The sequence below is a fragment of the Erythranthe guttata genome, chromosome 14 (assembly GCF_056151865.1).
Source record: "Erythranthe guttata isolate IM_541 chromosome 14, IM_541, whole genome shotgun sequence".
Taxonomy (NCBI): domain Eukaryota; kingdom Viridiplantae; phylum Streptophyta; class Magnoliopsida; order Lamiales; family Phrymaceae; genus Erythranthe; species Erythranthe guttata.
Window position 1 is genome coordinate 2891025 of NC_142546.1, and position 22129 is coordinate 2913153.

At 35.1% G+C, this 22129-nt stretch overlaps 6 protein-coding genes and 1 pseudogene across 7 annotated transcripts; 5 read left to right on the forward strand and 2 right to left on the reverse strand.

Annotated features, from left to right (window-relative positions):
* LOC105964272 (DEAD-box ATP-dependent RNA helicase 11-like) lies at positions 1-4810 on the forward strand. The gene is made up of 7 exons (XM_088814523.1): positions 1-325; positions 808-1650; positions 1747-1830; positions 2425-2667; positions 2857-3024; positions 3553-3666; positions 3857-4810. Exons 2-7 carry the CDS (start codon positions 913-915, stop codon positions 4373-4375), a joined length of 1866 nt encoding a protein of 621 aa, XP_088670649.1. The 5' UTR covers positions 1-325; positions 808-912; the 3' UTR covers positions 4376-4810.
* Positions 4811-5200: 390 nt separating this feature from the next.
* Positions 5201-7053, reverse strand: LOC105964271 (DUF538 family protein, putative (Protein of unknown function, DUF538)). The gene is made up of 2 exons (XM_012988798.2): positions 6375-7053; positions 5201-5389 (listed from the first exon to the last, which is right to left on the reverse strand). The coding sequence occupies exon 1, from the start codon at positions 6889-6891 to the stop codon at positions 6376-6378; it is 516 nt and encodes a 171-aa protein (XP_012844252.1). The 5' UTR covers positions 6892-7053; the 3' UTR covers positions 5201-5389; position 6375.
* Positions 7054-8151: 1098 nt separating this feature from the next.
* On the reverse strand, positions 8152-10487 carry LOC105964273 (non-specific lipid transfer protein GPI-anchored 6). The gene is made up of 3 exons (XM_012988800.2): positions 10043-10487; positions 8998-9093; positions 8152-8484 (listed from the first exon to the last, which is right to left on the reverse strand). Exons 1-3 carry the CDS (start codon positions 10374-10376, stop codon positions 8336-8338), a joined length of 579 nt encoding a protein of 192 aa, XP_012844254.1. The 5' UTR covers positions 10377-10487; the 3' UTR covers positions 8152-8335.
* A 263-nt stretch (positions 10488-10750) lies between these two features.
* Positions 10751-13538, forward strand: LOC105964236 (putative galacturonosyltransferase-like 2 pseudogene; annotated as a pseudogene).
* A 1940-nt stretch (positions 13539-15478) lies between these two features.
* Positions 15479-18058, forward strand: LOC105964275 (signal recognition particle 19 kDa protein, putative / SRP19). Of its 2 annotated transcripts, XM_088813593.1 has the most exons (4): positions 15479-15567; positions 15674-15860; positions 16253-16352; positions 17752-18058. In XM_088813593.1, the coding sequence occupies exons 2-4, from the start codon at positions 15684-15686 to the stop codon at positions 17901-17903; spliced, it is 429 nt and encodes a 142-aa protein (XP_088669719.1). In that variant the 5' UTR covers positions 15479-15567; positions 15674-15683; the 3' UTR covers positions 17904-18058. The 2 variants fall into 2 exon arrangements, with proteins under 2 accessions (XP_088669719.1, XP_012844256.2); XM_012988802.2 differs by lacking the exon at positions 15479-15567 and having other exon boundaries at positions 15577-15860.
* A 725-nt stretch (positions 18059-18783) lies between these two features.
* LOC105964274 (dirigent protein 22) lies at positions 18784-19637 on the forward strand. The gene has a single exon (XM_012988801.2). The coding sequence runs from the start codon at positions 18939-18941 to the stop codon at positions 19503-19505; it is 567 nt and encodes a 188-aa protein (XP_012844255.2). The 5' UTR covers positions 18784-18938; the 3' UTR covers positions 19506-19637.
* Positions 19638-21219: 1582 nt separating this feature from the next.
* Positions 21220-21843, forward strand: LOC148764928 (uncharacterized). The gene has a single exon (XM_088814324.1). The coding sequence runs from the start codon at positions 21288-21290 to the stop codon at positions 21675-21677; it is 390 nt and encodes a 129-aa protein (XP_088670450.1). The 5' UTR covers positions 21220-21287; the 3' UTR covers positions 21678-21843.
* The last annotated feature ends 286 nt before the right edge of the window (positions 21844-22129 follow it).

The window sequence follows — 22129 nt, forward strand, 5'->3', positions numbered from 1 at the left end:
ATGTGACCATTTTTAATTTTACAAATAAAAATAAAAAAAATAATATATACAAATTTAAAATTAGAAAAGGGAAACAAAAAGAAAACAAAGGGAGCCCCTCAAAAAATATTGGTCCCATCGCTTATTAAGCAGAGACGCAAATAAGAAACACTATAAATACGTAGGAGTAAAAGAAATATATAATATCTAGAGAGAAAAACCATTGACCTTTTTCTAGAGAGAGAAATCAGAGAAGAGATAGAGAGAGAGATAACCAACCGGAAAGAACGCCACAAGATATTTACGCACAGCGCCTCCGATCGCACATCATCTACCCAAAATTAGGGTTTCTTTCTCCTCTACCTTCCATTTATATTATATATGTTCCTTTTCACTCACACACACAGACTCACCTTTTTTTTTTTTGCTCTCTGAATTATGTGTTGCAATATTGAAGTATTTCTGTAAGGGCTGGGTTTTTTTTTTTCCTGGTTGTTTATTTGTTTATTTGAGGAACAATTTCATGTTGCATTTGCGTTCGGTGTAAATGTTGCTGCATTTCATGTTTCTATTTTGGTTAATTTATGCTAGGTGGGTGCGTGGGTGTCCGTTTCGATAAGCATTTAAAATTGGATTTTTTTTTTTTTTTTTTTTTTTTTTTTTTATTTCATACAACTGCTAATGATTTTTGCTGCTATTTGTGTTTTTTTCGCACGGTTAGTACTTGTATCTTGCTTTTATCTCGTGTCTCGTCGGAAATGTATGCTTGAGTGTCGAAGTTTTTTTGATCGGTTGACGGAAATTTTGGGGCTTTTGTTGGATATGCAGTGTTCGAACTTTCTTCGAGTGGGCAGGAAACGTGTCATTGAAGATATTTCTGCGGGATTTTCGATAGGGGAAGTATAATTGTTGGAAATTGTCTTCTTTTTGAGGATGCCAACTTCTTGGTCTGATTCCATGGAGAGGCTTCCCACCGGTGGTGGTGTAGGGAACACTTCGCGTGCTCCTCGATCGAGTTATGTTCCGCCGCATCTTAGGAATAGGCCTCCCTCAGCAGACCCTCCCTCAGCTCCAGTTTCCTATGCTGGCAGCTTTTCGGGAAATGATCACTATGGACCTGGCGGTCCGGCTTTAGGTGGTGTTGCTGTTGGTCCTCGCGGAGGTGGTGGTTTCAGCCGAGGTGGTGTTGGCGGCGGCGGCGGTGGTGGTTGGAATAACAGAAACGGTGGTTGGGACCGTGGGAGGGAAAGAGAGGCTAATCCTTTTCAAGACGATGTGGATACAGAACCGGAGTTTGGTTCGCAGGAAAATACTGGGATTAATTTCGATGCTTATGAGGATATTCCTGTGGAGACGAGTGGGAAGGATGTTCCACCTCCGGTCAGTACGTTCGCGGATATCGATTTAGGCGATGCTTTAAATTTAAATATTAGGAGGTGCAAATACGTGAAGCCAACACCCGTGCAGCGCCATGCCATACCTATATCACTTGCTGGGCGTGATTTGATGGCTTGTGCTCAGACGGGTTCTGGAAAGACAGCTGCATTTTGTTTCCCGATAATTAGTGGGATTATGAACAGCAGCCAATCTGCTCCGAGGCCACCGCGTGCACCACGCATGGCCTTTCCGCTTGCTCTCATTCTTTCTCCAACTAGGGAGCTTTCGATCCAAGTGAGTTTTCGTTGTCTCGAGTTATTATTATGTTTTCTTTTGCATTTCGAATATTATTTTCTACTTTGAACCAACACTTGCTCATGCCCCATGTAGATTCATGAAGAAGCTAAGAAATTTGCCTATCAAACTGGGGTCAAGGTGGTTGTCGCTTATGGTGGTGCACCGATCAATTTACAGGTCTTATTCTTTTACTTCTGTGTTGTTGGTTCGATTGCACTTATTCCTGAGCATAATCACGCTTCTCTATATTTGCCTGATCTTGTAGCCTCATCTCTACCTGTTATATACATATTTGTAAATATATATATAGATCAGTTTTGATTTTTGAATCATTGATTGGAAACTGAAGCATGTCTCTTCCGCAAGTTTGGTAATCTTTTGTAAAAGTATTGCATACAGTCTGGCATCCAAGTGGGTTATTTTAATGGATTTTGATTGAGCATTTTTTCTTTTGTTTTTTTTTTTTTGGAATTTTTTTGTCTTCTTAAAGATTTTGTTGTAAACCCTAGCCAAAAAATTCTGAACATGAGAGCCCACGCCAGCTACTTATTCATAACTAGGTTACATAATCTTTTTCCATGACAGAGAACATGCATGTTTCAATTGTGAGTTTGATCTACGTTTTCCTTATAATTGCTGAGCTGCTTCATTTTAAAGATTTTTACTTCGTTGATACCGTTATAATTGAGTTTTGTCTGTTGCTTCCTTGATCCATATTGGTTTTCGGTTACGTTTCCGGTTATAATAATATTATCGACAATTTATTGGTAGCTTCGAGAGCTTGAGAGAGGTGTAGACATACTTGTTGCAACTCCTGGACGGTTAGTAGATTTGTTGGAAAGAGCAAGAGTCTCGTTGCAAATGATTCAATATTTAGCCCTAGACGAGGCAGATAGAATGTTAGACATGGGTTTTGAACCTCAAATAAGGAGAATTGTGCAACAGATGGACATGCCTCCAGTTGGTGTACGACAAACATTGCTTTTTAGCGCCACATTTCCAAAGGAGATTCAGGTCCGTTTTCTTATTTTCATAGGCATCACTTCAATATACTCATCAGCATGTGAAATCGAATCTTAACATTTGATATGATGTAAACTAACAGCCACTATGTGAAATAGAAGTTGCCTAATGCCTACTCATTTCATGCATCTTTCTATTATTTGATCTGTGACATTGCACAAATTTTACTTTGCAATACAGAGGCTGGCTTCTGACTTTCTGTCAGATTACGTGTTTTTGGCTGTTGGGAGAGTTGGTTCTAGCACCGACTTGATAGTCCAAAGAGTTGAATACGTGCTCGAGACTGACAAAAGAAGTCACTTGATGGACCTCCTTCACGCTCAGAGAGCAAATGGCGTTCAGGTCAAGGTAAAAAGACTGACCAGAATATTATGTGACTTAAAACTTTCCTTGTGAGCAGATGGTTTAAGTTTACCTATTAATCAAATTTAAATTCAATAGGTCTGATATTATTATTATTATGCCTTTGAAATTAGTTTAGTTGTATACGTAAAAGTTGAATGAAAGTTCTGAAAAACATGCCATGTTGTGTTTTATTTCCAGGGTATTGCTAAGAATTAGGTCGCTGGACGGTCGTTATATCTGGAAACATTATTGTTAACTTTTTGAATTTCATTTTGAACACGAGAACGTTAAATATATTTTCATCTTCTTTCAATGAAAGTTCAAACATGTTTGCAGAAGCAGCCTCTAGAAGTCAATTCATATTACGCCTCATCATATCAACTTCATTTTTTTGTAGATTGCTATTACGTGTTTTGGTCTTGGTGGCCATTTTCTTCATATTACATCTTTTCTTGGAAAATACTTGTAAATTGTAATGCCATTTGGATTCCTTTTAGTTTATAGTCCGGCGTTTTGTGTTCTGATTTGCAGCAAGCGCTTACATTGGTTTTCGTTGAGACAAAGAAGGGAGCCGATTCACTTGAACACTGGCTTTGCATTAATGGCTTCCCTGCCACGTCCATTCATGGTGACAGAACACAACAGGTTCGTTCAACTTATAGATATTCAGCTAGGACTAGGTGCTGTGTAATTCTTTGTTGATGTTTAACCCGCTTTGCCTCATAAGCCTTCCTTCTCATCTCGTTTCAAGATCGAAATGTACTGAACTGTTAAACTGTCGGCACTAGATTAGATTTTGATACGGCAAATTAATGATTTTCTCTTTGGCCCGTAGGAGAGAGAATATGCTTTGAGATCCTTCAAAAGCGGCAACACTCCGATCCTGGTTGCAACTGACGTGGCAGCACGTGGTCTCGACATCCCACATGTTTCGCATGTCGTAAACTTTGATCTTCCTAATGATATCGACGACTATGTCCACCGCATTGGTCGAACCGGGCGTGCAGGCAAATCAGGGCTGGCAACTGCATTCTTTAACGACAACAACGCCTCGCTGGCAAAGCCCTTGGCCGATCTGATGCAAGAATCGAATCAAGAGGTGCCAGCCTGGCTTTCCCGCTTTGCCGCCCGTTCTTCCTTTGGGGGGAGGAGCCGCCGTGGCGGCAATTCTGGAGGAAGATTTGGTGGCCGTGATTTCCGAAGGGACTCGAATTTCAGTAGAGGAGGTGGTGGTGGAATGGATTACTATGGTGGTGGTGGAGGCAATGCCGCCGGTAGTGGTGGATATAATGCACCTGGTGGCGGCGGATATGGTGGAGGTTATGGTGCTGCTGTGACTAGTGCATGGGACTAAATCGACTCTCACTATTTCTCCCCCGTTCGGCTATAGCAAATATATTCGCAAGTGTATGTATGTCAACATCGCAATTTCTAGGTTTAATCGGTTCGTTGTGAAATTTCGTCGTCTATGAGTTGGAGGGTTAGCTGCTTATGGCTATATATATATAATCTTGGGATGTGGTAATGTTAGCTACTAATTCTGTGCTTAATACGTTATTAGTGTTGATTGTGTACAGTTAGTTATATTGGTAGCAGAATTCGAGTTTGTTAGACATCCCACTTTTTTTTTTTCTTTTCTTTTATTTCATGAGAAAACTAAAACCATTTTTAGTTTCCTTTAATTTCTGTATAGTTTTATTTTTGAGCCAAATGGTATTAATGTAAATATGTCCTCTACTATTATTGGAGTTTTATTTGGCCAGTAATATTTTTAATTCGTTTTCTTAAATATTTAGTAGCTTTTGTAATATGCGAAATATCGACCGCACTTAATTTGAAACGGAAGGAGTCGTATTCTTATTATGGTAAACTATGTGCATACCAGTGTCCAATTAGGCAAGATAAATAGTTGATAAAGAATTTCGAATTGTCCCAGAATGTTAGTGGACGAAATCAAACACCAAAGGTAGGTTAGATGCTACACCGGGTGCTAGTTAACCGACGATGTGGTTATATAACGACCTACTAAGCACACATACACATGGATGTGTGTTTGATTATGTGTAGATCCACGGTTAACAGTCACCCGGTGTAGCATCTGACGATTTTAATTGATCGTGACATATCTACTTATAAACAAGAAAGCCCTAATCATTGTAAGATGGAAAAACAAGGTGCATCAAGACAATTAAAATATAAATGGATATAAGAAATCAGTATTCTTTTCATAAATCGATAGAACAGTCCGTAAATGCAAAGAAGTGGTAAAAGAAATTTGAACCAGATTGGATTGATACCCGATCATGGTATATGACGAGTTAACACGACATCTTCCATTTTTACACAGCATCTAAAATTTGGCTTTGGTCTGCACAGAAAAAAAATCAAGGCATGTTATTTTGCGTCAATATATCTGAAGATTATCGAACTTCGAGAACAAGTTTTGCAAGTGAATAATTTGTAAAAAAAACCCAACACAAGGACAAGTATCTAACAAACAAAACCGATTATCAAAGACTCAATAAATTGAAACCGAACAGGATCCATCCACAAATTTATTTCCTGTACTTTTTACATTTTTTATGATGCCTAAAAACCGAGCTGCTCAAATGAAGTATGTTTCGTAAAAAAAAAAAAAAACAAACCGGATGCATGGTGAATAGCTTCACTAGTTAGATTAAACTAATCGTTTTGTACCTCAAATCCTTTCTTCCATTAAGTAATCACCACATTTCTGTGCAATAGCACATTAGATTATCTGTTTTATATAATTCGTAAACCAGGACACGGTTTCTTGATGTGTATATTCAGAAAAGCAAAAAAAAAAAAAAACCCGAATGTACATCATAAATTCACAATGCATTTGAATAATTGTCGCACGATTATTGAAACAATAAAATCCACATCTAACTACAAAAAATCGGCTCTATTTCTACAAGGAAAAAAAAAAGGATATTAGTATCTATCTTGCAGTTTCGACGTACTATTTTTGAACAAGGCGATAATACGCATTTATCACAAACCATAACCCAAAGCTCGTTAGGAGATTTGATACCTAACCCTGGATCGATCCTATACATCAACTACTTCCCCATTCGTATTCGAATATCGAATATCGAATATCGAAAATAAATAAATAATTAGAAACCATACCAAATTGTTATCTTATAGCATCAATTAGTGTTGACCAATTTAAAGTCAACCCCATGATTCCAATTTCTCTCATCAAAAGCTATCTATAAACCAACAATTCATGATTCCCAATCAACCAACAGATCCAGAAAAAAAAAAAAAAACTCAATCTTTATCAAGAACTATAAATTAAAAAAAAAAAAAAACCCACAAAAATTTACCTCAAATTAACGCATCAAGTAAAGAAAAAGATTCCTCCCGAAGAAGAGCTTTAGCTTTGCAGCTAGGAATCTCCTCAAAATCCTCAGCAGGGAGCGACTGAGAAATAGCGCCGACGTGAAATTCAACCATGTCGTTCTTCTGATCGACTTCCATACCTGTAACGGAAACCCAGATGAAGAATTTCTTGGCCTGAATACCAGAAACTCCGGTGACTTTGCCGTAGGACAGCTTGCCTTTGATGGTTTTGGCGTAATAGACAACCTGGTCTTTGAATTTGACGTAGCAAGGGTTCGAACTGAGTTCGATTGTGAAGGAGTTGTCTTGGTTCGAGAGTGCGTAGGATTTGATGTCTTTTGGGAGGATTCCTTTTGGGAGGTTGTACTTTGTCAGGAGTTCGTGTACTTCGTCGGAGGTTGGGTCTGAGAGGGTGGTTTGGGTTGATGTGAGGAGGATGATGAGAGAGATTATTGCTGTGGCGGCGTGTTGTACCTTTCGAGTGGACGACGCCGACGCCATTGATGAGAGAGAGAGAAAGAAGAGAGAGAGACGATGGAATTTATGATGAAGAGAGAGAGAGAGAGAGAGTTGTTGAGGAAAAAATGAAAATTTGGCGAGATGATTGATGTTTTTCTTCTAAGTTACGTGTTTAATTGTTATATTTTACTCTTAGTTGATTTTTTTAAGGACAAAATGCACTTTGCCCCTCTAGAAATTTCTGGTTTTTGCATTTTCTACCTTCGTGAAAAAAAAAAAAGGATATTTCTGCTTTGAAATATTATATTGATGGTACTTTGCCCCATAAGTCAATATTTGGAGGGTATTGTGCAACACAAATAACATTTTAAAGGGGTAATGTGCAAAAATATAATGTTTTTAAGGAGTAATGTGCAATAAAAATAATATTTAAAGTGACAACATGCAACAAAAATCTTCAATTCTGATGAATAATCCGGAGTCTTGCTATTGGGGCAATGTGGAAAAAGAATAATATTTTGAAGGAAACATTCACTTTTAAAAACTTTGAGGGGTAAAGTGTACAAATTAGAAATTTACAAGGGTGATGTGCAATTTGCCCTTTTTATAATCATCTACTTGCGGAAACACAAATTAATAGGGGTAATTGCATATACCCCTGTAAATATCTAATTTTCGCACTTTAGTTCTTCAATTTTTTTTAAAGTGAATGCCCCCTTGCAAAATATTATTCTTGTTGCATATTCCTCTGATAGTAAAACTCTGTTGGATTATTCATCGGGATTGAGTATTTTTCTTGCACGTTGTCCATTTAAATGTTATTTTTATTTGACTTTGCCCCCTAAAAAACACTATTTTTTTGCACTTTGCCTCTTTAAAATGTTATTTTTGTTGCACAATGCCTTTCAAAAATTGACCTATGGGGCAAAATGCTACCAAAATAATTTATAGGTGGTGAAGTGCATTTTGTCCAAATAAATAAGAAATTTTGTAATCATCAATTCATTACTACTCATTTTGATGATGAAAATATGGCAAAATACAGTTTTCATCCCTCAAGTTTGCACCGATTCCACATTTAGTCCCCATGTTCAAAAAAAATACATTTAGTCCCTCGTGACAGAACCAACATTTTTAGTCATTTACGTTAGTACGAACGGAATCAAGTGTGTTCTCATCCCTATCTTAACTGACAGACGAAAAGATAAATTGATTGAAATGACCAAAAATATTAAATTATTGAAACATGAGAGACTAAATGTATTTTTGTAAACATGAAAGTAAGCTCAAGCTACAATCGGGAAAAGAAGACCTAAATACATCACATATATAATACATGAAATTCCAAAGTCTTGCCTTCGTCATTGATCACCGTTGCACATGAATTTTATACACATGAAACATAAGTATATAACATCATCCAAATTTTATTGAGAATCGAATGATAGTACTTATAAAACATTTATTTTCTTATACTTTTAATTAATCAAATATTAATAGGCAATACTTGAGCTGCAATTAGAGCTAGCAAAACCAATTGAGTACCTAACCATCTCTTTATACTTCCTCCACCATTTTTCTCATCAGCATTTATTGAAGTCGTTGTTGTTGTTGTGGTCCCATTGGGTGAACTCCCTTTTTTAAGAAGAAAATGAAAAAAAAAGTATTAAAATATAATAAAAAAGAATCCTAAAAGATTTTTTTCTTCTTCTTCATATGCATTTTTCTATATAAAATTAAGGGTAGATTACGGATACCCTGATATAAGACTAAATGACTTACAAATCTTCGTGGTATTAGTAATTACAAATACCCCTTAAAACAAACAACTCGTTATTAATCCTAGCGTAATGAATGAATGCCTAAATTACCCTTTTATTAAACAAACAAACTATGAGTAAATTACGGTACCCTGAGGTAATAGAGAAAATATTACACTTACCCTATGTGGGTATATTACATTTACTCCTTGGTAGTAGAATTGGAAATTTAGAACGAATAGTTCATGGAATCTTTATGATTCCGTTATTCATAACTTCATAAATGTGTAATTGTTAGATTAGACGAAGAAATAGCGCAGGGAGGTATTTGTAATTATCAATATTATAAGGGGGTGTCTATAATTTACCCTATAATTAATTTTCTTACCTGGAGCAGGTGAAGTAACGTTGCTTTTCTTGGTGTTTTTTGCTAAATCCTCAAACACCTTTGCATCCGGTGAATTTGGTGGCAGATGAAGGATAGCTGATAAAAACGAAAAACAAAAATAAATAAAAAATAATAAAATAATGAGAAAATCAATCTACGTCAGCACAATATTGGGTTTTATTGTTCACGTGTGTTATATATGATTATTTATTCTTTACTATATGTGGTATAAATCCTTTAGCAGAATGTTGGTTGTGTACATATGACATGGTGAAATTTTCACCTTTTGATATAAAAAAACAGTTTTAGAAGAACTTTATTCTTTTCTTTTTTTTCGAAAATTAAATAAATTAATAATTCTAATCCAATGTTTTTTGTTAGTGATACAAATTATTACAAGATTAAAATTTCTATGATCAGAAGTCAGATCCAGTGACACTTAATTTTAATTTTGTTATGATTATTACCAAAGTGCCCAAAAATGTTGGTTTCATCACCATTTAGCTTAATTTACATAGCCAATATTCTTAAGAGTTGTTAAAAAAATCACTATAGGTGTTTGAACTAGGGTTTGATAGATGCTACATCCGGTGAATACACCGGTTGATCTTGAATTATTGATTTAGACATAATAATGCCCACACCGATCTGTATGTGTGTTTAGTGAGTAGTTATTTATATAAATCTAAGATTCGGAACCACCTACTGTTGTGTTACACCAGAGTAACAATTATATATCAATAAACAAATTTTAGAGTATATATCAATAATTTTTGCTATAATATTATAACCATAACCGTATCACTATTTTACATTAATAAGATGGCAAAAAAAATGGTCTCGCAACGAAAAATGAATTAATAACGACCTAAATATAACAAATTAAATGATGATATCGAGTGAAAACATGTATCACCATGAATTATTAAATTTTCTGTCACAAAATTGTCGACATAGTTAATGTTATATCACCAATTCAATATATATAGTGACAATAAAAAAAATAAAATGACGACCAATATACGTATGTATATATAATACTCACCGGGGCAGTCTTGCACGGTTTGATTAGTGGGCGCGTGACAACGAGTGGGAAGACCGAGTGCAAGAGTCGCGTTAATTTTAAGGCCAAGACTTGGATCATCTCTATCCTTAATCAATATGCATATGCACTCAATGTTGTCCCTCAACACTTGTTTAAAACCAGTGCAACAATCCATTGAAGGGGCCTTGGCCTCCCCACCTACATAGGGAAGGCAAGTTGATATTCCTAACAACTCATTTGCACATTTTTCCTTATCTTTCTCTATGTCACATTTTGCAATACCAAATAAAACCACCAAAATGCACACAAATAGTTTGAAATAGTAGTGCTCCATATCTTAGAGAGAGAGAGAGAGAGAGAGAGAGAGAGAGAGAGAGAGAGAGAGAGAGAGAGAGAGAGAGAGTTTTTAAGTAAGAGAAAGAGGAGTTGTGGAGGGGAGAGAGACAAGGGTGTGGGAGATTCCCTCCATGGCTTATATGGTTTTGATGGGAAATGTGAATATCAAAGTGATAGAGATAGGTGGGGTTTGAGGGAGTTGGGAAAATAAATTGAGGGGGTTTATGGTACTTACCAATGCCTTTCTTAAGTCTCTTGGGAGCTAGCTACTTAAGTTTCAATATTGATCACATGTAGGGATGATAATTGTACGGGTTTGGTGGGTCTGAGACTTTGGAATCGACCTGTTTGGGGTGGATCCAGATAACCTAAATGGTTATGGATCCGGATAATGAGTTTGAATTTTTAGAACTGGACGGTTCTAGGTCAGGTTACGAGTCTTATTAGAACCGCTCAGAATCGACCCATATAAATATATTATCTTTAATAATAATATATATATATATATATATATATATATATATATATATATATATATATATATATATATATATATTATATATATATATATATATATATATATATATATATATATATATATATATATATATATAGACACAGACACACACACACACACACACAAATTTAGTATTTGATTTATCAAACTTTCAACTTCCATAGTGTCTATTCTCGTAAGTCGTACCTATTACTTGTCGACCATCGCTAGTTGTCTTACCTTTTGAACTTTCTTTATTATAGAAGTTAAATTTAATTAATTATATAATTTTATTATTCACTTTATAGCATTTATATAGAGAATTTTTAAAATATTTAATTTTAATTCGAGATTTATTTTGTTAAATTATACAAACAAAATATTATGAAAGTTAAAAAATATTAAACTTTTTGTATGACGACGTTAACGGGTCTGGCATGTCATAACCGTTTAATTTGGGTATGGTCGGGGTGGGTCTGGGTCTAAACTAAAACGGATTGTATCGTGTTTGAGTTTTATATATTTTCGTGGGCATGTCTCGAGTTTAGACAAACCCTATTGAAAACTTACCCGTTGCCATCCCTAATCACGCGATATAGCTAGTAACCAATATTTTAGCATTATGTTCAGTACAGCTCAATGGTGAAGAGTGAAGACCATGGGATGATATTGTGTTAGTGGGGCACTAGCAATTTGCAGAATATATGATGGTTCAATTTACATAATCTACAATTTGTCACTCCATTGGCCAAAGTTAGGAGACTCACATCTTTCTCCCAATATTTCAAGCTTTATTATTTACTTTTGACCCAAATTATTAAAAAGACTTTTCGTGTTATTTTGAATATCAAAACTAGTATGATTCAATTATTTTAGTAAACCCCCTAAAATTCTCCATTTAGGGATTGTCTCATATACATATGTCAAAAAATGCATTATTGGAGAATTAACTTGATAATATTAATAACACAAATTATTTTAGCAATTCACAATGAGGAAAATCAGCAAAACCCCCCTCATTTGGTAAATTCATGTACGAGATGACCCCCTTCTTTTTAAAAAAAATTGAGAAGACCCCTTTCCATTTAAAATAATTCCCCTCACAAATTTAAATTGTCCAATGTACCATTAGCGACACCACTGATGTGGCAATTACATATAAGAAGATTAATAATTGAATAAGGTGGTTGTGATTACTAAAACATGATGATTCTCTTTCTTGTAATTTAGCCTTACTTCAGGGGATGACCGTAATTTATCCTTATTATTATACCACCAATCTCGATTCTGAATGAAGCAAAATATCAAATCAATATTAGCCGCGTAAACATAAACTATTCAAATAAATCAAACTTTCATAAAATAAAAAAGAGCCATAAATGAGTGAGATGCTGAAAACAACCACGAAAATACTACTCAACTAGAAAGTTCTTTTACAGCTAATAATTTATGGTCCAACAAGGTTTGGGGTCTATGTGATTAATGAGCTTTAATAACAAATTTAATGAGCTTAATATTTGCCAGCTGTCCATGCCACCAATATTGGTGAAAAAGATTCTAACATATTTTACCACTTCTAAAATATTTTACTATATATTGCATTGCTTGTGTATCTATTCTTTGCACCAAAAAACGAAATCTCTCGTCTCCAGGGCCCACATTTCTTGGCCCGATAGGTTTGATGGAGGGGTGTATCTATTCCTTTTACACACGTTTCATTAATTAAATGTTCGTAGAATGGCTTAGTTGTTAAAGTAATGTCTACTATTTTCAGGTCGAACTTGTCACACATTGCTTAATTCTATTGGAGCCCGTTTGGAAGGACGGATTTGGGCTAGGACGGATTTTAAATCCACTGCCCAAATCCATTACGTCGTTTGGGCCGCAACTTAAATCAGTGGATTTCAAATATCCCTAAAAATCGATGGATTTGAGCCCATTTTTTAATGGATTTCAAATCCTCCCACAAACCTAGTCATTTGAAATCCACCCATCGAGACTTCTCTCAGCAGCCTTCAAAAATTAGGGATTTCTTTAATCATTGATCTTCTAGCTAGGAAATTAGTAGGGAATATTCCTCTTCAACGGCGGCGCTCGACGGCGGTGGTGCTCGGCGGCGGTGCTCGACGGCGGTGAGATGCCCATAGACCCTCTCTTGGACGGGTAGTCTACCTCGACTCCAACCTCGTCCTCGTCGACGACATCGCGAAAGTCGCGGCAACGCTGCTCCCGAACGGGGCCGTGCTGGCGGTGCCGGAGTACTGCAACGCCAACTTCACCACCTACTTCACGCTGACGTTCTGGTCCAGCCCTTCTCTCTCTCTAACCTTCGCCAATAGAAAACCCTGCTACTTCAACACCGGAGTTATGGTGATCGATCTCCAGAGATGGAGGGCCGGAGATTACACCACCAAGATTGTCGGGTGGATGGAGCTTCAGAAGAGGATGAGGATTTACGAGCTGGGCTCTTTGCCACCATTCTTGCTCGTGTTCGCCGGAAACATAGCTCCGGTTGATCACCGGTGGAACCAACACGGACTCGGCGGCGATAACTTCCGTGGCCTCTGCCGTGATTCGCACCCCGGTCCGGTGAGCCTGTTGCATTGGAGTGGGAAGGGGAAGCCGTGGGCCCGGATCGACTCGAACCGGCCCTGCCCGCTCCATATATATATATATATATATATATATATATATATATATATATATATATATATATATATATAATTTTTATTTTTATATAGTGTTATTATTTAATGAAATTTAACTGATATTTCTCAGAAGTTCAGTAATTGCAATATCACATTTGTATGATATGAAAATATTTGTAAAACTAATTAAAGAATTTAAATCCACTATTCTTTAGCCAAACAGTGAATTTGATTTGAAATCATTTGTATAAATCTTCATATATCCAAACAGGTGATTTTAAATTGTATGGATTTCAAATCCAAGGTATTTCAAATCCATTCGTTTGAAATCCTCCAATCCAAACAGGACCTTGTAGTTAATGTTATTAGGGTGAATTCGACTCTGTTTATTTTAATTTTGTTTTCAAATTCTCTCTTCGACTTCATATATTTTAATGCAAATGAAGATTAATTAAGCTCTTTAACAATGTTCCGTATAACTTCAGCTTGACTTTAACTACTCATATGAAGTCTTGTCAATTCATATAATTAATTGGTATACAGTAAATTGCATTTTTTCTGTCACATGGGAAAATCAACATTTTTCAGAGAATAATCTACATCAAGAAAGTGTCGCATCCTACGTACGGGCGGGCATGGGTCGATTCTATTGAGTTAACCGACTTATAGAATCGGCCCGATTATTTTAACTCACCTACGAGTTGGTTTGAAGTTTTCGGTTTTCTCAAATGTTAATTAGATAATTATTAGTCAACTGACCTTTGACGTTTTCAACAGTTTGTGTGTGTTGAGTTTGACCTAAAGTCAGTGCATCGATGTCGGGTCAAACTCAAAGCGCTTCAAACAATTGACGGTTTTTGAATTGAAGTTGGGAATCACGTTTCATTAACAAATTTGATGTCTACAACTCATGAGACCCAGGCAAGATAAACGACCGGTCGCGATCGGACCTATTCAATCGGATGAGTGAACGATGATCTAAAATACAAATCGAACCTCAATATAATAAAATAATCTAAAAAGACATTAAAATATAACATTTTTCTAAAATTCAAATAATTAATCTTATTAGTTTGTATACTCAGTATTGATATTTCTTTCATATGGCATAGTAGGGAATTATTTATTGTTAAATATTTTAAAACTTATATATTTTTTAACTAGAATTTAAAGAGTCCTGTTATATTTAGTAATAGAAGCTGAGTAGCTAATATTAATATTACATATATCAGACCTATTTTTTTTCTTAATATTATACTCCATCCGTTCCTTTATAATTGTCGTTTTTAGCTTGTGCACAAGGATTAAGGATCTCAATAAATGTTGTTTAATTCTAGAAAAATATATGTTCTTATACTAAAATGCCCTTGCCAATAATTAATGTGAGAGAGTGTTGGAGATAATTAATAAGGATAAAATTGATAATTACACAATTAATACAATATTGGAAATGTAAAGTGACAGATAATATGGAACAAAAATAATTTTAAAAAGAGACAGTTATTGTGGAACAGAGAGAGTAATATTGAGAAATCCAATGGAGTTATTCTCATATTTAATTTTTGTTTTCTAAAAGGAGAGAGAACCAATTTATTTATGGGTAAATTACGAAAACCCTTCTGAACTTAGGTTAAATAACCAAAATCCCCCTCTAATTTACTGTTGATCGAGTTTTTTAGCAGAAAACGTGTACGATGTATTATATCTTATGTTAAATAGGTGAGAAATACAAGAAAATATCTGAAATTGTTGTATATTCTCTGGAATAAAAAAAAAATCCGTGAAAATTCACACGGTAAGGGGTTGGTGTAAGACGGAAACTAACCTCAGGGGATTTTTGGTAATTAAGATTAATGTGGGGGTGTTTTTCGTTATTTAACCTAAGTTAAGGAGTTTTTATAATTTACCCTTTATTTATTTATTTATATATTTAAGATTACGGGTTTCAAATTAGCTGGACTAGTAGCTGAATTCGGGCCCAATTTAATACTTGGTGAGCCCATATAATTCCTCGTGTTTTCTTTTTCGCAGTCAACTGTTACAGGGTATTTTTTTTTTTTTTTTTCCATTACTTTGTTCTTCAGAGCAAATTCTGAGAGAAAATTCTGTTGAACGCTGTGTTTAATTTCTACATTTATTTTTTTTTTCTAGGGCAAAAATCATGGATGCGGATGTGCAGAATATAAAAAAATGGGTAGTATTTTACCCAATTTACATAAATTCGAAGAAAACCTTAGCGGAGGGGCGAAGAATCAACGCCGCCAAAGCGTGCGAAAACCCTACCTGCGCCGAGATTTACGATTGCTGCAACCACCTTAAACTCCCTTGCGCGATCGAGGTGTGTGTTTTTTGTTTGATTTTATTTACTGTCGATCCAATTCAATTTTCAAAATTGGAGTATGTTATTTTTTAATTTGGGGATGTGAAAGGTTAACTGATTTATTTGGATTGGGTTTTGTTTGATTGGTGTGTTTTTGTTTGATTTAATTCACTTTCAATCCAATTCAATTTTCAAAATTGGAGTATGTTAGTTTTATTTGGGGATGTGGAAAAATTAACTGATTGAATTGGATTGGGTTTTGTTTGATTGGTGTGTTTTTGTTTGATTTTATTTACTGTCAATCCAATTTAATTTTCAAAATTGGAGTATGTTAGTTTTATTTGGGGATGTGAAAAAATTTAACTGATTTATTTGGATTGGGGTTTTGTTTGATTTGTGGTGTGAATTAGAGGGAGAAGGCGTACCCTAGGGATTTTATGCAAATAGGGAGAGTTAGGGTTCTGTTGAAAAGGGAAGATGGGACTCTCTGCAACCCGGCTGTTTCTTCGAGTAAGTATTTGTGTTTATTTTATTTTATTTATTAATCAAGTTTTTATGCTTTAATTTCAGTTGTTTTCTGTGATTTTGAATTCAATGGGCAATGTCAATGATGGAATTGCTAGCATGGTAGTAAAGTGTGCTCGATTATTTACCGAATTGTAATTGGCAATATTACGTAAGTTTAGATTGGATTTTGACAAAGTTGAAGAATGTAACTTACCTCCATGTTTCGACCGGTGCCGGAAAATAATTAGGGCTGTGCTAGTTTTGCTGTCATTCAGAATGATTTAATTGTAATACTTAATTATGGAGGGGGAAATTCAGATTTAATTGCAGAATTTTCGTAAGATAACATAAGCCCCCGTTCTTCATCCTTTTACTTAAAAGAAATAAATCAACAGCCCTTTGTGATAAGATGATTGAAGTGATGATGTTAGAGCAATTCTTTCCTCTTTGTAAATCTGTTATTCCCTGAATTCAAGCCCTAATATGTGGACATTGATAATCACGTATATATATACATTAAGAATGGTTGAGGCTGTGATGATTATTAAGCAAAAGATCAGATGCTGGCGAAATCAGAGTCTCGTGAGATGGGTTTTGTTTTATTTTTCCACATCTTCGATCTCATTAGGTGATTGGTTTTCGCAGTCATGGTGGGTTTAGCCCTTGTTTTATTCTGATAATAAAAGGCAAATCTGAATACGAGTTTTTTAATTAGTGGAATATTTTTATTATATAGTGCAGAAGAAGAGAAAAACATCTTAGAAAATATAACAGAAAGACATTGAAACGGATATCTTTGAAATGATTTGTCATCTCTCCTCGTACATTTTCTAGTTGAATCTTGAGGTTGTGAGATAAAAGGGAAAACATACAAGGTAAAAATGTTCAATTTTTTTGCGTGAATTTAAATATAGCTTGAGGACGTTTCTGCTGCTCTTCGTTTTATTCTCATCTAGCAGCTTGTTTTCAACAGAATTTGTTGTTGTTTAACCCCATTTAGCTGTTGATTGAAGTGACAATTTATGTGTTTTTTTTTTTTATAAATGTCATTGATCATTGTGTACTACTTTAAATGACGAATAACAACTCTATCTGCATTTTCGCCTAATAAAGGATCATGGATTTATTCATAATAAAACTTATGTTAAAGAACTAAATTGGTTCTTGTTCATGTGCCTCTTGTACCACATAATTCTTCTATAGCTAACTGAATTATCCTTTGAGCCTCATATTTAGTCTCTTTCGCCTTCTTGAAATGAAACCAAGGATGTAAAATTAGTCGAACACGAGCGTCAAAAGCTCCAGTTCGAACTAACGTACGAGCTCGAGCCAGACCCTGTATTTTCTTTTTTCATTTGTGTTTATTGTATATAAGATTTTATATTAATAAAAAATAATGCAGGAAAACAACTTATGAATCAAGTTGCGGAGTTGGTCCCTCGACATCCGGGTCGAACTAAGAAGCAGGAGGCTGCTAAGAAGCAAGAGGCTGCTACATCCTCCTCAGCAGCCGGTCCTTCCAAATCTGGAAAGGGTGGAAGAAAGAAGCGATAATTTTTTTTAATTATTTAATGTACTTAAAGTTGTTGATTTATGATAGTCTTAACTTTGTTAAGATAATTTTCCCAGATTATCTCTTAGTAATTTTGGTCTAGACTACATGAAAAACTCTCGTATATTTTGGTTTCAAACTATTTTGTGATTGATGATCTTCCGGGCTTGCCGTTTCTATTGTAGACAAAGACTGGTTAATTTAATTTGCAGGTTCCGAATTGGGGTCGAAAATCGAAACCTCGAGGTTAGTTTAGTCGTATCAAAATGCAGTTTCTTCCACTTGTTATGAAAAGTTAACCTACATTACAAGTTCGTATGATTATTCGAAAACGTAGAATTAAATAATCAATTACATGTGCTCTAATGATGATTTATTTTTCATCATATGCATGTGCATCACTTTTTTCCATGCGTTGTTTTTTTCTTCGGGACTTTGGATAACTAATTCATATAGCTAGTCGTAGCCCGTAAGACAAATATGTTTTCAATTTTGTTTCAACTCCGTCCCAATTCGACTGGACGGAAATTCAATCGTTTATGTGTATGTATCTATACATGTTTTACGTATATTTACTTGGTGTATTTTACCAGGTGCAATTTCTACAAGATTATGTCGAGTATCGTGAATAAATTTGAGTTAGGTCTCGAATCTTCAATTCGAAACTCGACTCAGATGGACGTGTTTTTATATATAGTATATAAATCACAAAAATTCAAATAATTCAAAACATAATTTGATTGCTACGAAAAAAAACACCCTCAATTAGATACCAACAAGCACTACATTGCTTTTTTTCAAATTCTGCCAAAAAAGACACAACATACTTATTCAACACCTAACTCACTACATAATCACACAAACACACACACACCCACACGGATGTGTGTGTCAGTAGTGTGTGTGTGTGTGTGTGTGTGTTTGTTGCTTCTGAGTTCTCAAACCAACCTCAACATCTCAAGTACCCCTCTCCCTTTCTGCCTGCTACATATATACTTTGCACCTTACACAAAATTTCTGCACTTCTAAAAAAAACAATGGCTACAACTCATTCAAATTGTTCATTCTCTTGCATTCTCGTCGTAATCTCCGTCCTCCTCGTTGCGTTCCTTCACCAGACCGTCGGCAAACCAGCCCAGCACAGAATGCCGACGACCAAGGAAAAACTCAGCCATCTCCGCATGCACTGGCACGACGTCGTCAGCGGCCGCAACCCAACATCGGTCACGGTCGTGAATCCGCCTGCCCGGTACGCGAACGGGTTCGGGGCTATCAACGTGATCGACAACCCGCTGACCCTAGGGCCCGACCTGAGGTCCGAGGCTGTCGGAAAGGCGCAAGGGTTTTACGCGATGGCGTCGCAGGAAGAGACTGGGCTGTTAATGATGATGAACTTCGTTTTCACACGTGGCAAGTATAACGGGAGCACGATCACCATTTTGGGGAGAAACGCCGTTTTGGATAAGGTGAGAGAAATGCCCGTTGTCGGCGGAAGCGGGCTTTTCCGATTTGGAAGGGGTTACGCTGAGGCCCGAACTATCAAGTTTGATACCAAGACTGGAGATGCCACTGTCGAGTACAATGTTTATGTCATGCATTATTGATTTTTATTTATACTACTACTTTTTTTTTTTGAGAATTTTCAGCTCTCTAGTATATAGTAATTATGTGGTGAAATTTATTGTATTTCGTACCTATGTAATATTGAATTTTGCTAAAAAGAATTCTCATATTATTAGTATAAGACTCCAAGTATAACCCCCGCCCCCCTACTCTATAATGTCTGAAGTATATTTACGAAAAAAATTCTCATATTTTTATAACTACATCCATTCCATGTAATTTGTAAAGTTCTTACATTAACACCCTTTTATAGGGAGTGGATGTAAGAAATTTATAAACTACAGGAGCTGGATGCAATTTCTGAAAATTGAGGGTTTTTTTTTTTTTTTTTTTTTTTTTTTTTGTAAATAGACCTTAATTACTTCAGTGTGGTGGTTGTAATTTACCCATTTGTCTAAGCGCGTATGTAATTTCATAAATGACAGACTGTTTTTAGGATAGTTTAATAAAAAAATTGAACCAGAGGGGAAATTTTGGTAATGTAAAATAATATGTGGAGTTTTCTAATAATTATTAGACCAAACAAATAAATTTGTTTTCAGTTATCAAACAAAATTTAATTGTTGAGCATTCAATTATCAAATACTGCTCTTAGCCATTCAAATTTTATTCACATTCACTATTCAATACTCAATACTTCATCTAATCAAACAAATTGTAAACTAGTTTGAAATTATTAAATCAATAGCCATGCTGGAAAATGAGTTTATATTAAGTGGGAATTAATTTGTAACAAAAGATAAATCACTTCCTAGTTCATATACCCAAAATTACTTTGGCATTGTTCTCTATTAGTAAAAGTCATGAGAAGACAAAAATAATAAGAATAAAGTTTTTTTGCAAAGTTGAAAAAAAGATAATATTCCACTTTGCTCTCGCAATACTCAAAACTTTTCTATATACAATAATATTCTTTTCAGCCTCAATAATGTTGACATATATGGTCGGTGTCACGTGACACGTTACTTCTTATTAAAATTGTAACTTTATATGTAAATATTTAATAATTGAAGTTATAGAGATTGCAAGGTCCAATTCTTGATTGAAAGGGAGTTTTTTCGTGTTGTCAAAGATTTGAACAATGGAAATAGACAGGCGAATGCCTGATCAAATTAATCAGGTCATGTAGGAACAAGGTTCAAGACTACCGATCTGTTAGATACATCACTGCACTTGACATCTATTGTAATGATAAACGGCTCGTCTCGCTGTGATCTTCTCGTGAATTCTCAAAACTTTCGTCGCTCTATCCCCGTAGGGGCAGGGAACTCGTCGCTGTCTCGACTGTACGACCGAAAGCTCTGAGGAAATCGGAATAGGAGACAAAAACTCAATTTCTCGGTTGCATTTAGTTTGGTGATTTTGGATGTAGAGAGATTTTAAATGAAATCTATATGGGATAATGTTCAGATTTCAAATTTATTATGAAATCAAATTCATTCAAACAATTTCAATAAATTTGTCACTGTAAATTTAAAACTCTTAAATTCAAATCATGGAGTCCAAATAAAGAGATTCAAACCCATTATACATAAAGAATAAATACATACACTTGTGATATATATACCTTTAACTTTTTCATATTAAAGCATACAATATATCCAAGAATAATTCCAATAGCCCTACTTTCCTCCTTTTTTTACTCTAAAAAACAAAATTAAAAACAAAAATCAAACTCCTATAAATAATACCTCATTTTCTTGCTATACTCTCATTAATTCTCAAGCTCTCAATAACTCCTAAATAAAAAAAAAAAAAAAAACATGGCTAGATACTACAATTCATCATACCATGAATACCTACAATACCTCTCACTACCAATCCACTTCGTGTTCTTCTTAGCCGTAATATCCATCTTCTTGATTTTCACTTGGTACATAAACTACGATTATGCGTTTATGGACTTGATGGATCAACTCAAGCTAAGCCTAATGGTGTTTCCGGTACTTCTTCTACTTATAGTCCACTGGCTAGCGGCCGATGACCGCGACCGGAGCTTCCCTTTCGCCATGAGCTTGCCCGAGAAGGATTCGCTACATAGGGTCGGTGGGTCCCCTTTCGGGGTGGCACTTTTGCTCGTTTTTCTTATGTTCATGATTTATCATCATAGTTCTTTACAAGAAAGATTGTTCCCCTTATTTAGCCGACGATAATTCACGATATATATAACATGTAATAAGGTATTGAAGTTTTTAAGATTGTCTCTATAGAGGAGGACTACATGCATATCTATGGCTTACATGATGGTTTGATTTTTGTGGTATTTAAAATAAGAGTAAGTGTATATTCTCTTTATTATATGTGTTTCTTATTAATTTTGATGTGGTTGAGTTTTTAGTTTAATTTTAGTTTCACCTTTTATAAATAGCAGATTAGGCTTGACACTAATCTTTATATACATTAAGTATTTTTTAAATTAGTTTAAGATACAAATTAAATAATTAAAGTGCCTCTAATTGAGGTTATGATATTGATCACATAATGGTGTGTTGAAATATATATTGAATTGGAATTCATTTTTCCTTTTTAATTTGCAAACTGGAAAACAAAAGTGTTATTCAAACAGAATCAGTGGATTTGTTATTGGGAAAATTAAAGTTTTCAT

Bases quoted from the DNA above. Each gene is read 5' to 3' on its own strand.
- LOC105964272 (XM_088814523.1), top strand. From the start codon at position 913: ATGCCAACTTCTTGGTCTGATTCCATGGAGAGGCTTCCCACCGGTGGT. The intron at 3,025-3,552 runs GTAAAAAGACTG...TCTGATTTGCAG, and splicing joins CAAATGGCGTTCAGGTCAAG to CAAGCGCTTACATTGGTTTT. The intron at 3,667-3,856 runs GTTCGTTCAACT...TTTGGCCCGTAG, and splicing joins ATGGTGACAGAACACAACAG to GAGAGAGAATATGCTTTGAG.
- LOC105964271 (XM_012988798.2), bottom strand. From the start codon at position 6,891: ATGGCGTCGGCGTCGTCCACTCGAAAGGTACAACACGCCGCCACAGCA.
- LOC105964273 (XM_012988800.2), bottom strand. From the start codon at position 10,376: ATGGAGCACTACTATTTCAAACTATTTGTGTGCATTTTGGTGGTTTTA. The intron at 9,094-10,042 runs GTGAGTATTATA...CGTTTTTATCAG, and splicing joins AACCGTGCAAGACTGCCCCG to CTATCCTTCATCTGCCACCA. The intron at 8,485-8,997 runs GTAAGAAAATTA...TTCTTAAAAAAG, and splicing joins CGTTACTTCACCTGCTCCAG to GGAGTTCACCCAATGGGACC.
- LOC105964275 (XM_088813593.1), top strand. From the start codon at position 15,684: ATGGATGCGGATGTGCAGAATATAAAAAAATGGGTAGTATTTTACCCA. The intron at 15,861-16,252 runs GTGTGTGTTTTT...GGTGTGAATTAG, and splicing joins AACTCCCTTGCGCGATCGAG to AGGGAGAAGGCGTACCCTAG. The intron at 16,353-17,751 runs GTAAGTATTTGT...AAAATAATGCAG, and splicing joins CAACCCGGCTGTTTCTTCGA to GAAAACAACTTATGAATCAA.
- LOC105964274 (XM_012988801.2), top strand. From the start codon at position 18,939: ATGGCTACAACTCATTCAAATTGTTCATTCTCTTGCATTCTCGTCGTA.
- LOC148764928 (XM_088814324.1), top strand. From the start codon at position 21,288: ATGGCTAGATACTACAATTCATCATACCATGAATACCTACAATACCTC.